The sequence below is a fragment of the Pristiophorus japonicus genome, chromosome 21 (genome assembly GCF_044704955.1).
Source record: "Pristiophorus japonicus isolate sPriJap1 chromosome 21, sPriJap1.hap1, whole genome shotgun sequence".
Taxonomy (NCBI): Eukaryota; Metazoa; Chordata; class Chondrichthyes; family Pristiophoridae; genus Pristiophorus; species Pristiophorus japonicus.
This window is the reverse complement of record NC_091997.1, coordinates 32,703,296-32,719,649: the sequence shown is the minus strand read 5'-3', so window position 1 is coordinate 32,719,649 and position 16,354 is coordinate 32,703,296. Positions and strand designations below refer to the sequence as shown.

The 16,354-nt window shown below is 46.4% G+C and overlaps 1 protein-coding gene across 5 annotated transcripts in view; it reads left to right on the top strand.

Annotated features, from left to right (window-relative positions):
- The window catches only part of LOC139233902 (tax1-binding protein 1 homolog), a 63,017-nt gene that overhangs the window by 33,078 nt on the left and 13,585 nt on the right, over nucleotides 1–16,354 (top strand). For 3 of the 5 annotated variants that reach the window (XM_070864557.1, XM_070864558.1, XM_070864561.1), the window contains exons 11-12: nucleotides 2,364–2,579; nucleotides 15,354–15,449. In XM_070864557.1, coding sequence (XP_070720658.1) covers nucleotides 2,364–2,579; nucleotides 15,354–15,449 — 312 coding nt within the window. Of the gene's footprint in view, nucleotides 1–2,363; nucleotides 2,580–9,253; nucleotides 9,410–13,305; nucleotides 13,377–15,353; nucleotides 15,450–16,354 lie in introns of those variants that run through there. The other 2 variants (XM_070864562.1, XM_070864560.1) reach the window with 2 other exon arrangements.

Below are 16,354 nucleotides of genomic sequence, written 5' to 3'. Positions count from 1 at the left end.
ACCATTGAGTCTGATCCAGTCCTAGGCTGATGATGTTAACGTGCAACAACAACAACTTGCATTTGTATAGCGCCTTTAACGTAGTGAAACGTTCCAAGGCGCTTCGCAGGAGTATTATGAAAATATTTTGACACTGAGCCGCATAAAGAGATATTCGGGCAGGTGACCAGAAGCTTGGTCAAAGAGGTAGGTTTTAAGGAGCGTCTTGAAGGAGGAAAGAGAGGTTTAGGCAGGAAGTTCCTAGGCAACAGAAGGCATGGCCACCAATGGTGGAGCGCTTATAATCGGGGACACTCGAGGGTAGAATTAGAGGAGCGCAGATAGGATCTGGAATGCACTGCCTGAGGGGATGGTGGAGGCAGACTCAATCGTGGCTTTCAAAAGGGAATTGGATAAGTTCCTGAAACTTAGAAATTTACAGCGCAGAAGGAGGCCATTTCGGCCCCTCGTGTCGTCGCCGGCCGACATAGAGCCATACGGCCCTCGGCCAGCAGCCCTAAAGGTTACATACAAACCCATGAACAATGACGGAAATGCAAAGAGCACCCAGCCCAACCATTCCGCCCCACACCACTGCAACACCCCTTATATTAAAAACATCTACACTCCACCCCAACCGGAGCCATGTGATCTCAAAAACCAGATTTAAAAACCTAATTTACGGAGAAAAAAATCTGGGAAAATTCCTCTCCGACCCATCCAGGTGATTGACACTAGTCCAGGAGATCACACTGGCCGTATTCTATTCCTGCAGTACTTACCATTATATCTGCGCCGACCAACAAAAGGTCATCTGGTCTAATCCCAATTACCAGCTCTAGGTCCGTAACCCTGCAGGTTACTGCACTTTAAGTGCCCATCCAACCATCTCTTAAAAGTGGTGAGGGTTTCTGCATCCACCATTCTTCCAGGCAGCGAGTTCCAGATCACCACAACCCTCTGAGTAAAGAAGCCCCTCTCAAAACTCCTCTAAACCTTCCACCAACCACCTTAAAACTATGCCCCCTCGTAATAGACCCCTCCACCAATGGAAATAGGCCCTTACTATCCACTATGCCCAGGCCCCTCAATATTTTGTGCACCTCAATGAGGTCTTCTCTCAACCTCCTCTGTTCCAATGAGAACAAACCCAGCCTATCCAATCTGTCCTCATAACTAAGATTCTGCATTCCAGGCAGCATCCTAGTAAATCTCCTCTGCACCCTCTCTAGTGCAATCACATCCTTCCTATAATACGGCGACCAGAACCACACGCAGTACTCCAGCTGCGGCCTAACCAAAGTATTAACCAAAGTACTAAACAAAGGAAAACAATTTGCCGGGCTGCGGGGAAAGGGCGGGGGAGTGGGACTGGCTGAGGTGCTCTTGCCGAGAGCTACCATGGGCTCGACGGGCCGAATGGCCTCCTTCTGTGCTGTAACCGTTCTATGAGCTTAACTTGGCACAGAAGAATGACTGAACATGTATCCATTAGCAGGATGGTTGGTAACCAGAGACCACAGATTTAAGATAATTGGCAAAAGAATCCGAGAGGGGATAAGAAGTATTTTTTTTTTATGCAGCAAACTTTTGTGATCTGGAATGCGCTGCCTGAAAGGGCGGTGGAAGCAGATTCAACATCACCTTTTAAAAGGGGAATTGGATATATATTTGAAAAGGAAAAATTCTCGGAGATTTGGGGAAAGAGCAGGCGAGTGGGGTTAATTGGATCGCTCTTTCAAAGAGCCGACGCAGGCACGATGGGCCGAATGGCCCCCTTCTGTGCAGTATGAATCTAACCTGTGGCTTTCTTGGCATGTCTAGCTCTGTGTTTCACTGGGCTATGATTTACCAGTTGAGCCATTGCAGTACTATTTTTTTTTCATCGCCTTAATAGTGTCAGCCGTGGCTCAGTGGGTAGCACATTCGCCTCGGAATCAGAAGGTTGTGGATTCAAGGCCCACTCCAGAGACTTGAGCACAAGAAATCTAGGTTGACACTCCCAGTGCAGTGCTGAGGGAGTGCTGTCTTTCGGATGAGGCATTAAGCCGAGGCCCTGTCTGCTTTTTCACTTGGTTGTAAAAGATCCCACGGCACTATTTCAAAGAAGAGCAGAGAAGTTATCCCTGGTGTCCTGGGGCCAATATTTATCCCTCAATCAACATAACAAAAACAGATTATCTGGTCATTATCACATTGCTGTTTGTGGGAGCTTGCTGTGTGCAAATTGGCTGTTTCTTTCCCAAATTGCAACAGTGACTACACGCCAAAAAGTACTTCATTGGCTGTAAAGCACTTTGGGATGTCCGGCGGTTGTGAAAGGCGCTGTATAAATCCAAGTCTTTCTATCTTTAATATGTCTGGTTTCCTGTTTATATCACCAGCTCCAGGAGCAGGTGGAGAAACTGCGTCATCGTCTGAGGGAGACCGAGGAACAGCTACAGTTGGCCAAGCAACGCCAGGTGCAGACCGCCGCGGATCTGCAAGCGGCAGAGGCTGAGCGGGAGAGGAGTGACGCCAATCTCCGCGTTGCTCACCAAGACATCCAACACTGGAAAAGCAAATTCCATAAGATAGAGCAAATCTTCTCAAAGAGCGAGGTAACCCCAGCCAGGAAACCATTTAACAAAAAATATTCCACAACAGCAACTTGCATTTATATAGCTCCTTTAACCTCGTAAAACGCCATGAGGCACTTCACGGGAGTGTCATCAAACAAAAGTTAACACTGAGCCAGATAAGGAGATATTGGGATAGGTGATCAAATGCTTGGTCAAAGAGGTAGGTTTTAAAGAGCGTCTTAAAGGAAGAGAGAGAGAGGTTTAGGAAGGGAATTCAGGAGTTTGGGGATCCACGTTGGTTAGAAGTGGCATCAGTTGGTAATGACAATGTTAGACGTTGGGATTTTTCAGCCCGGGTTCGAATTCTGCTCTTTGTTGATGATACACATTCGTTTACACCCGGACAGAGGGAGAGAAAGTCTGGGTAAGAAGATTGCAGATGGTAGGGAACATGCATTGTACCTTAATACAACATTCGGTTGTTATTTTAGTTTGGGTATTGGTGGCTTAACAGTTTCACTAATTAAAATGCCACTTCAAAGCTGCAGTTTTTGATGCAAGATCCACAGGGAAATTCAAGTGAAGTTATGATCCTAAGAAAGTGTTTGCATTTATGTAATGCCTTTCTTGTCCTTCAGACATCCCAAAGCACTTCACACCAACAAAGTGCTTTGGAAGTGTAGTCATTGTTGTAATACAGTAAGCACAGCAGCCAGTTTGTGCACAGCAAGCTCCCACAAACTGCAATGTGATCATGACCAGATTAGCTGTTTTTTTTTGTTATGTTGATTGAGGGATAAATATTGGCCCCAGGACACCGGGGATAACTCCCCTGCTCTTCTTCAAAATAGTGCCATGAGATCTTTTATATCCACCTGAGAGAGCAGACGGGGCCTCGGTTTAACGTCTCATCCGAAAGATGGCACCTCCGACAGTGCAGCAATCCCTCAGCACTGCATTGGGAGTGTCAGCCTGGATTATGGGCTCAAGTCTCTGGAGTGGGACTTGAACCCACAACCTCCTGACTCGGAGGCGAGAGTACTACCCACTGAGCCACGCCTAATACCTCTCACTAGCAGAGAGCATGGGTCAGAGAATTGGGGCTTATAGCATCAAGCCCTACAAAGAAACATAGAAAATAGATGCAGGAGTAGGCCATTCGGCCCTTTGAGCCTGCACCACCATTCAATAAGATCATGGCTGATCATTCCCTCAGTACCCCTTTCCTGCTTTCTCTCCATACTCTTTGATCCCTTTAGCCATAAGGGCCATATCCAATTCCCTCTTGAATATATCCAATGTACTGGCATCAACAACTTTCTGCGGTAGGGAATTCCACAGGTTAACAACTCTCTGAATGAAGAAGTTTCTCCTCATCTCAGTCCTAAATGGCCTTATCTTAAGACTGTGTCCCCTGGTTCTGAACTTCCCTAACATCGGGAACATTTTTCCCGCATTTAACCTGTCAGAATCTTATATGTTTCTATGAGATCCCCTCTCATCCTTCTAAACTCCAGTGTATAAAGGCCCAGTTGATCCAGTCTCTCCTCATATGTCAGTCCAGCCATCCCGGGAATCAGTCTGGTGAACCTTCGCTGCACTCCCTCAATAGCAAGAACGTCTTTCCTCAGATTAGGAGACCAAAACTGAACACAACATTCCAGGTGAGGCCTCACCAAGGCCCTGTACAACTGCAGTAAGACCTTCCTGCTCCTATACTCAAATCCCCTAGCTATGAAGGCCAACATACCATTTGCCTTCTTCACCACCTGCTGTATCTGCATGCCAACTTTCAATGACTGATGAACCATGACACCCAGGTGTCGTTGCACCTCCCCCTTTCCTCAAAAAATTCCAGAAGATTTGTCAAGCATGATTTCCCTTTCATAAATCCATGCTGACTTGGACCGATCCTGTCATTGCTTTCCAAATGCGCTGCTATTTCATCTTTAATAATTGATTCCAACATTTTCCCCACTACTGATGTCAGGCTAACTGGTCTATAATTACCCATTTTCTCTCCCTCCTTTTTTAAAAAGTGGTGTTACATTAGCTACCTACGTCCTACACATGCTCCCGTCTGGTGACCCTCACACCAGGAGAGACTAATGGAGTAATGTTAGAGTAAGAAAAATAGGGAAGTCACATATTACTTGGAAAGTACGAATCTGAATGGAGTAGAGGAGCAAAGAGATCTAGGTGTACAAATACACAAATCACAAAGTATCGACACGGGTTAATAAAGAGAGCAAACCAAGCAGTATGGTTTATTTCCAGAATATAGAATTGAAAAGCAGGGAAGTTATGCTAAACCTGTATTGAACCTTGGTTAGACCACACTTGGAGAACTGCATGCAGTTCTGGTCGCCATACTATAAAAAGCATAGAGAGGCATTGGAGAGGATGTAGAGAAGATTTACAAGAATTATACCAGAAATGAGAGGGTATACCTATCAGGAAAGGATAAACAGGCTAGGTCTCTTCTCTTCAGAACAGAAGGCTGAGGGGTGACCTAATAGAGGTCTTTAAAATCATGAAAGCTTTTGATTGAGTATACACAGTGTTTTCACTTGTGGGGAAGAGCATAACTAGTGACCATCAATATAAGATAGTCACCAAGAAATCAAATAGCGAATTCAGAAGAAAGCTCTTTACCCAGAGAGTGGTGAGAATGTGGAACTCACTGCCACAGTGAGTGGTTGAAGTGAGCAGTCGATGCATTTAAGAGGCATATTTAATAAGAATATGAGGGAGAAGGGAATAGAGGGTTATGCTGATAGATTTAGATGAGGAAAGATGGCAGGAGACTTGAGTGGAGCATAAACGACGACATGGACTGGTTGGGCCAAATGGCACGCACAATGTCTTTCTGCCCCGCGAGGGAAATTGACCCACTGGAGCGGAGCTGGCGCCGCCGCTCAGTGCCACAGACCGCTTTTTCCGGCGGTAAGTTGCCAATGGCTGGGCGGCACGTCCACGCCTAAAGGGGAGGGCGCACTGACGCGGTCGCCATTTTATTTCAATTGTCGACCGACTCTGAAGTGTTAGGTGCTGGCCCGGCCAAATCCCTCCCTGCTGGCCCAATGGGCGCCACTCAAGTGGCTGCAGAGCTCGCAGCGACCTGCCCCTTTAAATGAAGTGGAGGGACGTTGTGATGTGGCATGTTCGCATCGCGCTGACCTCAGCACGGCGCTCGTGACCCCGCCCGCCTTCCACCCTGCTCTAAAAGCACTCCCCCCCCCCCCCCCCAAACACCGACGCTTCGAATTAGAGCAGCAAAAGAGGGTGATTTCCCTCTTCTCCACTCTCTATGGATTCGGGTGGAGAATATTCACTTTATTCAAATTCTCCGCCCCCAATAATTTCAGCCCCTTACCTTCCAGCCACCCATCCTGGCCAAAGTGTTAATATTCCAAAATATTCTGCATTACCTTCCAAAGTTGTGAAACGAGTTTTCTAACTTGCTAGGCAACTTTCTGTTGTCTCACTGGGCAAAGACAAGTGTTCTCTGTGTTCATGGGTTGTAATGAGCGGCTGTGTGCATCAGTGCTGCCTCTGTCCAATGATGTCACTTGATGGGATAGCTCACAATTTCTATACTCAGTAATTAGAAGAAAGAAAACTTTTCCGTGTCCTGGTGTTTCCTATCTGGAGCCCTGCATGTCAGGGGTGGAGTGAGTTTTAGAAAGTAACTACAGCCCAGAAACTGGCCATTTGGCCCCACGGGTCCGTGCCGGGGTTTATACTCCACACCAGCCCCCTCCCACCCCTCTTCATCTCACCCCAATCACCATATCCTTCGATTCCCATCTCCCTCATGTGTTTGTCCAGCTTCCCCTTAAATGCAAAGTGACCTCGCAATACAAATACACAAATCACAAAGTGACCTCGCAATACAAATACACAAATCACAAAGTGACCTCGCAATACAAATACACAAATCACAAAGTGACCTCGCAATACAAATACACAAATCACAAAGTGACCTCGCAATACAAATACACAAATCACAAAGTGACCTCGCAATACAAATACACAAATCACAAAGTGACCTCGCAATACAAATACACAAATCACAAAGTGACCTCGCAATACAAATACACAATCACAAAGTGACCTCGCAATACAAATACACAAATCACAAAGTGACCTCGCAATACAAATACACAAATCACAAAGTGACCTCGCAATACAAATACACAAATCACAAAGTGACCTCGCAATACAAATACACAAATCACAAAGTGACCTCGCAATACAAATACACAAATCACAAAGTGACCTCGCAATACAAATACACAAATCACAAAGTGACCTCGCAATACAAATACACAAATCACAAAGTAGCGATGCAGTTTAATAAGGCCATTTTTTTTAAAAAAAAGCAAACCAAGCACTAGGGTTTAATTCTAGAGGATAGAATTGAAAAGTAGTGAAGTTATGCTAAATTTGCATCAAACTGTGATTAGACCACACTTTGAGAACTATGTACAATTCTGGTCGCCATATTATAAAAAGGATATAGAGGTGTGTGTGTGTGTCGTAGAGAGAATTTTACAGCACAGAAGGAGGCCATTCGGCCCATTGTGCATGCGAGGATTTTTTCAAATTGTGAAACTTAGGTCAAGGGTCACAGTGCAAGACAGCACTAAAGTTCAAATGAGCTGGAGAGGAGACCAGATAGTGGTTACCTGCCCCGTAGATTCAGCACGGGCCAGCTCACTGCGATATGTGTGTGCACTAGGTCCGTGCAGCAGAGCTGGTCTCCAGTCATCCTGGTTAATCCTTGCCACTGGACCAAGACTGAGCTCTGTCAAGCCCGTGTGGTGGCTGGTGTGCAATGGTCACCACACGTTAAAAAAATCCACGCACAGGCATCTTCCACCCCCTCAATTGGAGTTCAGGACTGGAATATCGGGACCTTCATTGAAACATCTGTGAACTCATGTGGAAACAAGTCATCCTCGTTCGAGGGACTGCCTATGATGATGATGAAATTGTAGGAGTTTGAGAGTCTACGTTTCAATATCACGAGAATGCAGGGTGGAGGTGGGGGGGAAGGGGCGAGGAGGGGACAGGGAAGAGGGTGTAAGGATCCACGGGTCCTGGGGGGAACGAGCGAGGAAAGCTCAGTGCAGCAACGAGCTCAGATTAATTAGAAGAGAGAGATCGCCTGTGTGCAGTACAAGTCCCATAGTCGCATCTCCCCATCAGAGTTATAAACTTCTCCCTCTAATCAGCGAATCCAGTTTGGCAAGTTAATCGGCCTGCTCGACCCTTGTCACTGTGCATGTACTGACCGAGTCACAGAGACACTACTGTCAACGACAGTGTCGCTGAACTAGAATTGGCTGGCCTTGTATTAATAATAAACACTTCTCGTGCATCATCAGTTCAGGTTACACATGTAGTATATAGTTCTAAAGTGCATATAGATTGTATGACCGAAATAACACCAAGGGTGGCTGAATTTATACGAGGTCTGTCTGCTGAGTGACCTATGTGCCGAGAAACCGCATGATGGAGTCATTCATTTCTTTTCTCTGTGTGAGTCACCGGGTACGCAGTAGAATTGAGTCTCCAGCAGAGATCCTTGTCTCGATGTGCAATCATTTTGACTTTGCTTGTCGGGTGTCACTGAATATCATTTACATACAGATCAGAATCTGCTTTGTGCTCAGTCGATGGCCTCCAGTGCTGTTGGGAATGAAACCTCGTTAAGATAAATTTCCAATGATGAATTATTTGGAACTTTTTATTGGCCTTGTAGTACAGTGCATGTGATTCAGTGTCACTGCGTAGCCTATTGTTAAGACTGACTTCACATAATATAGTCGCAAATAAGGATGGAATTATGCACTGCCTGTGTTATTTCTGCACCTTCTCTGAATTAGTGTTATGTTGAATTCTTCATTGAAATGCTCCTTTTTAAAAATATTTGCATTTTGCGTCCTCCTGATGTCTTGCATTCTGCCTCTGGTCAAGGTGGGTGGGTCTTTATAATACACAGGGTTCAATTTGCATAGAATCTTCCCTTTGTACATGTAACCGTGTCTCATTGTCATGGTTCTGCTTGGTTTCATTGTGCTGTTCAGAGAATCATTCGGCCCAACGCGCCTGTGCCAGCTCCTTGAAAGAGCTATCCAATTAGATGTTTCTTTGAGATGCACTTCCCAAACCCGCAACCTCTACCACCTAGAAGAACAAGGGCAGCAGACGCATGGGAACACCACCACCTCCACATTCCCCTCCAAGTCACACACCATCCTGACTTGGAAATATATCGGCCGTTCCTTCATCGTCGCTGGGTCAAAATCCTGGAACTCCCTCCCTATCAGCACTGTGGGAGCACCTTCACCACACGGACTGCAGCGGTTCAAGAAGGCGGCTCACCACCACCTTCTCAAGGGGCAATTAGGGATGGTCAGTAAATGCCGGCCTTGCCAGCGACATTCGCATTCCATGAATGAATAGAAAAAAAAGTCCCACTCCCTTGCTCTTTTCCCATAACCCTGCAAAAGTTTCCTGTTCTAGCGAGTGAATGTTTTGACCTTTCTACAGAATAATATCCAATGCTGGGGGGGGGAGAAACACTTCCCCAATATTGGATCACAATATCAAAATAAGTCTTTCGGTCTGATTAATAGGAACGAGCGCAGAAGCCTGAGTTAAAATTGTAGAAATATACCCATATATGTCTGTTGTGCTTATAGGGCTTTACAGAGGGGGGCAGCACAGCAGACCATCCACTCCAGAAGGAGATTGCAAGTTTAAAGGCTAAGCTTCTAACAGGAAAGTCTTGCTATGTACAAAAGTACAAGGAGTGTCAGAGACTGCACAAACAGATTGACAAGTTGAAAGCGTTGTTGGTAGGTTGGTAGAACCTCTGTCTGAGAATAAACTGCGTGAGAGTTTATAGAATGAAGCCACCATATTGGTTTATTTGAAACAAACCTTTTACATGCATCCTGTCTTCTCCCCTGCCACCCCTGCAAATCCCAGCAGCAAAGCTGTGGTTCTACCCGAGATCAGGTGTTCAGTATGACTGCCAGTGCTGGGGGCTGTTCGATTATATTGCTGTCTCCACGGTCTTGGACTCTCCTGGCGAAAGTCTCGAGTGTTATTTACCACTGGGGGATGGGACACTTCCCACTTCGGGCTCCCAACATCAGTACCGAGTCATTTGAGGTCAGGTGTGGCACAGTTGGATATAAACGTTTTTTGTGTTTGAATTATTCACAAGATGTGGGCATCGCTGGCAAGGCCAACGTTTATTGCCCGTCCCTAATTGCCCTCAAGTGTCTCGCTGGGCCATCTCCGAGGGCAGTTAAAAGTCAAACACATTGCTGTGGGTCTGGAGTCACATATCGGTCAGACCGGGTAAGGGCAGCAGATTTCCTTCCCTGAAGGACATTAGTGAACCAGATGGGTTTTTAATGACAACCCGGTAGTTTCATGGTCACCATTACTGACACTAACTTTTTATTCCAGATTTATTTAATTAACTGAATTTAAATTCCCCAGCTGCCGAGTTGGGATTTGAACCTGTGTCTCCAGATCAGTGGTCCAATCTCCTGGATTACTCGTCCAGTAACTATGCCATCGAGCACATTAATGGTCCCAGATGTGTTTGGACCTCTTCCTAGAAGACCTGTGTCCAGAGGGTAACTCTGAACAAAGACACTTGCTGTTCGAGTTGGCAGAGAAGGTCAGTGTGGAAGACTCTTGCCCTGCACCTGATCACTGAACCAATTGTGGATCAAGCTCAGGAAGTGGCAGAATGTTCCATTTTTCCGCACTGATGTAACCATCCAACCCACAGCTTCTTTTTGAACAAGGACTGTGGGGTGGACTTTATGAATTTGTGCTTTGCGACTCGCCATCAGAAGCTGTTTTTTTAAAACCGATAATGGGAAAATCTGAAATTTGGTTGACCCCTTTTTTAAAAATGTTTTAAAATTGATTTAAAGATTCTTGATGGCACCAACCAGACACACATTGGTGACACGGGGCGGGAGCTCAACTGTCTTCCCGATCTTTGTAGAGTCCATCGGTATTGTTCCAAGTGCAACACTCACATTGTTCCACTCCTGTATCAGTTCCCCTTCCCTTCCTTCACTCCCCTTGAGGGGAGAGGGTGCGTAGGTGGGGAGAAATAAAATGACCAAAATGTTGAGCTGGTCCACAAGCTTGATGGTACTGTCACTTGCTCCCAACTCTATATTTGAGTTTGAAGTTCTGCGACTACCTTACCGGCTGACTGGGACTGTGACAAGACCTTCTTTGGTCTTGGCTCCTGCCACCCGATGGAATGATTCACAAGCAACGCCTGCCCTCCCGACTGTGGTGATTTGCATTTGAATTTGCCATTTAGTAGGAGCGCCTCCTTATCGTTCTGGAATTAAAAACAAATATCTGTTTTCTATGCAACAGGATGACAAGAATAAATGCCACTCTCCAATCAAGGAGATTGTTGAGATCACAGAAAATGCAGAGACAGGTAGAGGAATGGAATGATTAGAGAGAAAAAAACAGGAATTTTAAGAAGGACAATTAGTGTTTAATTATCCCATACATAGTCATATAAGTATGGAGGATAGCTTCAAAAATCGATACATTTTTAATAAAAAATCGCGGACATAAATTGGCCAAGTTTGGATTCTGCAGCGTTCCCAGGATTCTAACGAACATTGGATCTGTTTTTAAAGTTCTGACAAAGTGTGGATAGACTGTAGCGTAGGTTGAAATGTAGTAACAGCTATTTCTTTTGTTACTACAGTATTTATTTAGCTCACTGAGTACCTCTTATGGCAAAAGCCTGGTACTGTAGCATTGCAAAACAAGATGGAGCGCCTGTTGGGGCTGGGACCTCAATGACGACAAAAGTAAATTGCAACTTTTTTTTCAAATTTGAATATTTTCTCTTACCCCCCCCCCCCCTGCCCGGTGCTGCTTCCTGGAGTGTTTTTCTTTCAGTACTTTATGGTTCTTAAAATGAAAGGAGTTGCATTTATATAGCACCTTTCACGACCTCGGGACATCTCAAAGTGCTTTGCAGTCAATGAAGTACTTTTTGAAGTGTAGCCACTGTTGTAATATAGGAAACGCGGCAGCAAATTTATGCGCAGCAAATTTATGTGCAGCAAGCTCCCACAGACAGCAATGATCATCTGTTTTAGTGATGTTGGTTGAGGGATAAATATTGACGCAGGACATCGGGGATAACTCCCCAGCTCTTCTTAGAAAAGTGCCGTGGGATCTTTTATGTCCACCTGAGAGGGCAGAAGGGGCCTCGGTTTAACGTCTCTTCTGAAAGACTGCCCCTCCGACAGTGCGGCGCTCCCTCGGCACTGCCCCTCCGACAGTGCGGCGCTCCCTCGGCACTGCCCCTCCGACAGTGCGGCGCTCCCTCGGCACTGCCCCTCCGACAGTGCGGCGCTCCCTCGGCACTGCCCCTCCGACAGTGCGGCGCTCCCTCGGCACTGCCCCTCCGACAGTGCGGCGCTCCCTCGGCACAGTGCTGAGGATCAGCCTGGATTGTGTGCTCTGTAAGAAACCCGTAACCTTCGGACTCCGAGGTAAGGATGCTGTCACTGAGTCACGGCTGAAGCGTGCTCATCAGTTGAGGTCTTGGTCGCGCTGTACAATACCTGTTCGATTCTTCGCCTGAAGCAAATAGCGGTGAACTAGTACAGTGTGCGGTGGCCACAGGGACACTGTAGGAAATAATAACTTCATTATTGGGATTTTGGTTTCCCAAATGTTTACTTCAGCTAAAGCAAAAATGCTACGAAGTTGAATAAAAGAACAGCAACAATCTTTGTTTCCCAAGACTTCAGTTTTTCAATGCCTCTTTTATTGTGGAGAGATTTATCCGAGAATGTTTAGTTAATTCATGAGACATGCATTACTTCTTTTTATTCATCCACGGGATGTGGGTGTTCCTGGCAGGGCTGGCATTTATTGCCAATTACGGAGAAGCCAATTCCTACAGGCTGGGTGTACAAGTTGCAGTGACTCTGAAATCGGACTGCAGCAATTTGCCCTCCTCCTCCTGGTCCTCCTTTGCCCTTCCTCCTCTTCCCCGCCTCATTCACATTCTATCATTCACGCCGTGACCCCAATGATTTTTGCATCTGAAAATGAGTTGGCACATCCTCTTCAGTCTATAGTCTCAACTCGTGCAATTCCTGAACTTCACAAACATTCCATTTTTTTTTTACAAAATGAATGCTGGAATTCTGAAAGAAAAACAGAAAATGCTGGGATGCACAGTCGGTCGGTAAGAACTGACCAGTTCTAATGGAAGGTCCCACTCTAAACATTAACCCATCACCGCTGAGTATTGCAAGCTTCCTTTCATAAGAACCGAAGAGTTAGGAGCAGGAGTCGGCCATATGGTCCCTCGAGCCTGCTCCGCCATTCAATAAGATCATGGCTGATCTGATCTTGGCCTCAACTCCACTTCCCCGCCCGCTCCCCATAACCCTGGACTCACTTATCGTTCAAAAATCTGTCTATCTCCACCTCAAATATATTTAATGACCCAGCCTCCAAAGCTCTCTGGGGCTGAGATGCTGACTGACTGACTGTGTATTTCCAGTCTTCGCAACAGACAGATTCGAATTTGGCCAATTTTTGTGTCGCAGTTGGTTGAGACAAACGTTGCCGAGCCTGTCACTAGAGTCGTAAGTTCCTGCTTTGCAAACTGTTTCCTCGCCTTGCTGTTTCCTTACCTTTTGTGTGTTTTTTGCTCTACAAAAAGCAGCAAGTTCAGGGGGGGTGTCTGTGCAGCAACCTGGGACTGACTTAGCTGAACTCTCAACAGACATTGGGGACAGAGCAGAGAAGGCAGTGGTGAGTGACCTGCATGCTGGTGGGTTTATAAAAATGAAGCGGATTACACCTTGGTTTACATGTTGCTGCATTATGTGCCTCTTTCTCCCATGCTATTTGCAGGAGCAAATAGAATCTTCCAGCGCAGAAGGAGGCCATTCGGCCCATCAAACCTATACCAGAGCTGTCCACTCCCTCCTGCCCTTTTCCCCATTGCCCTGCAATATTATCCATTTCACGCCAATCAAATTCCCTTTTGGACAGATAGAGAGAAACTGTTCCCATTGGCGGAAGGGTCGGGAACCAGAGGACACAGATTTAAGGTGATTGGTGGAAGAACCAAAGGCGACACGAGGAAAAACTTTATTACGCAGCGAGTGGTTAGGATCTGGAATGCGCTGCCTGAGAGGGTGGTGGGGGCAAATTCAATCGTGGCTTTCAAAAGGGAGTTGGATAAGTACCTGGAGGAAAAAAAATTGCAGGGCTACGGGGAAAGGGCGGGGCAGTGGGACTGGCTGAGGTGCTCTTGCAGGGAGCCAGCACAGACTCGACGGGCCGAATGGCCTCCTGTGCTCTAACCAGTCTGATTCTACAGCCCTTTCAGGCAGTGCATTGAGGATTGTAACAACTCACGGCGTAAAAAATGTTCTCCTCTCCCTTCTGGTTCTTTTGCCAAATATCTTAAATCTGTGTCCTCTGCTACCAAACCTCCTTCCAATGGAAACAGTTTATCCTTATTTACTCTTCTCAAGCCCCCTGTGATTGAGGATGGTGCAGTGGGGTAAATGGTTGAAGTGCGAGCACCTGCCGTGTTACCCAATGGGAGTGCGGGATGGATTGGAAAATGGGGAGCACCGCGGAATTGAGCACGCTGTGATCCACGCCCATTACTCACTTCCGCACTCCCCTCGTGCAAAACCCAGCACTGTGGGCAGGGGCATCTCTGGGGTAGGAAGTGCCTGTTAGACTTACCAGTGTACCATCTAGGAGGACAAGGGCAGCGGGAGCATGGGAACACTACCAGCTCCAAGTCACACACCATTGGAAATATATTGGCCGTTCCTTCATCGTCGCTATGTCAAAATCCTGGAACTCCCTCCCTAACAGCACTGTGGGAGCACCTTCACCACACGGACTGCAGCGGTTCAAGAAGGCGGCTCACCACCACCTTCTCGAGGGCAATTAGGGATGGGCAATAAATGCCGGCCTTGCCAGCGATGCCCACATCCCAAGAATAAATGTTCATATTACATACAGATTATTGGTCATATATTAATGGGAGTCACACTATTATTTGCACACTGTGAATGGCTTAATATGCCCAAGAGGTAGGGAAGTGTTTACTCTGAGCCCAGTCAACTAAACAACTCCTGGTTCAGTGCCAAGAGAATATTTTTTCAAAGAACTTAATGACATAGTGAGGGCAGTCTGGTTGTTTGAAGGAATATTGGACCAGGTTATAAAATCTCATTAGTTGGAAATGTGCAACTGTCTTCGAGAGCTGTCAAAGAACGATTGAGGCAGAGTTTAATCCAGACGGCCATTGTATGTCATTGTTTTTGTTTTGTGTTTGTTTGTGGATTTCCAATATTCCTCTGGATTGTGGAGCACCATCACCACAACAACTTGCATTTATATAGCGCCTTTAATGCAGTAAAATGTTAAAGGTGCGTAATCGGACAAAGGTTTGATACTGGGCCACATAAGGAGATGTTAGCGCAGGTGACCCAACGCTGGGTCTTCAGGAGAGAAGAGAGGCGGCGAGGTTTAGGAAGGGAGTACCAGAGCTGAGTGTATGATCATTGATCAAAGCGTTCTTCAGCATAGGATGACCGGAGTAAGGAATTCCTCTTCATAAACATTGAGCCATTACAGATTTTTAGACTTTCCTTTGTGACAGTGTGAGCTTTGGTGAAGAATTCCAGGAGGGGAGTAAATTGCTGCAAATAATTGGAATGCAATTTTGCACCTTTTTAGGTTAGGTTTACGGAAATCGAGCGTGAGCTCGGGGACAAGACCCGTATCGTGGACGTACGCAATTTGGAAGTGACTACTTTACAAGGCGAGATCAAGGTGGGTGCTGCTGTTTTTGCATTTTGTGTTTTATCTGCGTCAACAACAACATAGAAAATAAACATAGAAAATAGGTGCAGGAGCAGGCCATTCAGCCCTTCTAGCCTGCAGTTGTATTTATATAGCGCCTTTAATCTAGTACAGGTTGAACCTCCAAAATCAGGAGTTCCGGAATGTTCCGGACACACTGTCAAACCGTTTCCGCCACCAGCCGGGCCCAGTGAAATGAAATCCAACTACTGTACAGTTAATAAAATTGCAAGAATAAAAACGCCAATCCTACCTTTCCAGGCCAGGTCGTCACAGTAACCACATCTCTGCTCCTGGGTCCGCAGCACACAAGCCCCTTCGGCCAGAATCAACCAAGCTCCCGCGCACAAGTCCCTGGCCAGAATCAAATTCTGCACAGCACACTGCAGCTCTGTACCTGGGCTCGGGCGTTTGCGGACATCGGACATCAGTTCCGAAGTCCGGAAAGACACGAAAACTGGCTCGGCCTCGGTCCCGAGATTGCTGGATTCGGGACGTTCAACCTATAACATGTTCCCAAGGTGTTTCACAGGAACATTATTAGACACAATTTGACACCGATCCACATACGGAGAAATTAGGACAAGTGACCAAATGCTTGGTCAACGAGGTAGATTTTAAGGAGTAGGGGCCAAGGAGAGGCGTGAGTTCAGGGCCCAAAAGAGGCGAGGGCCCAGGGGCAGCACGGGCCAGCCCACACTGCGATATGTGTGCACACTAGGTCCGTGCAGCAGAGCAGGTCTCCAGTTGTCTTGGGTAATCCTTGCCACTGGACCAAGACCTAGCTCTGTCAAGCTTGTTTTTAAAAAAAAAATCCACACACAGGCATCTTCCACAGATTTAGTTTGGGATCTAGAATATTAGGTCCTTCATTG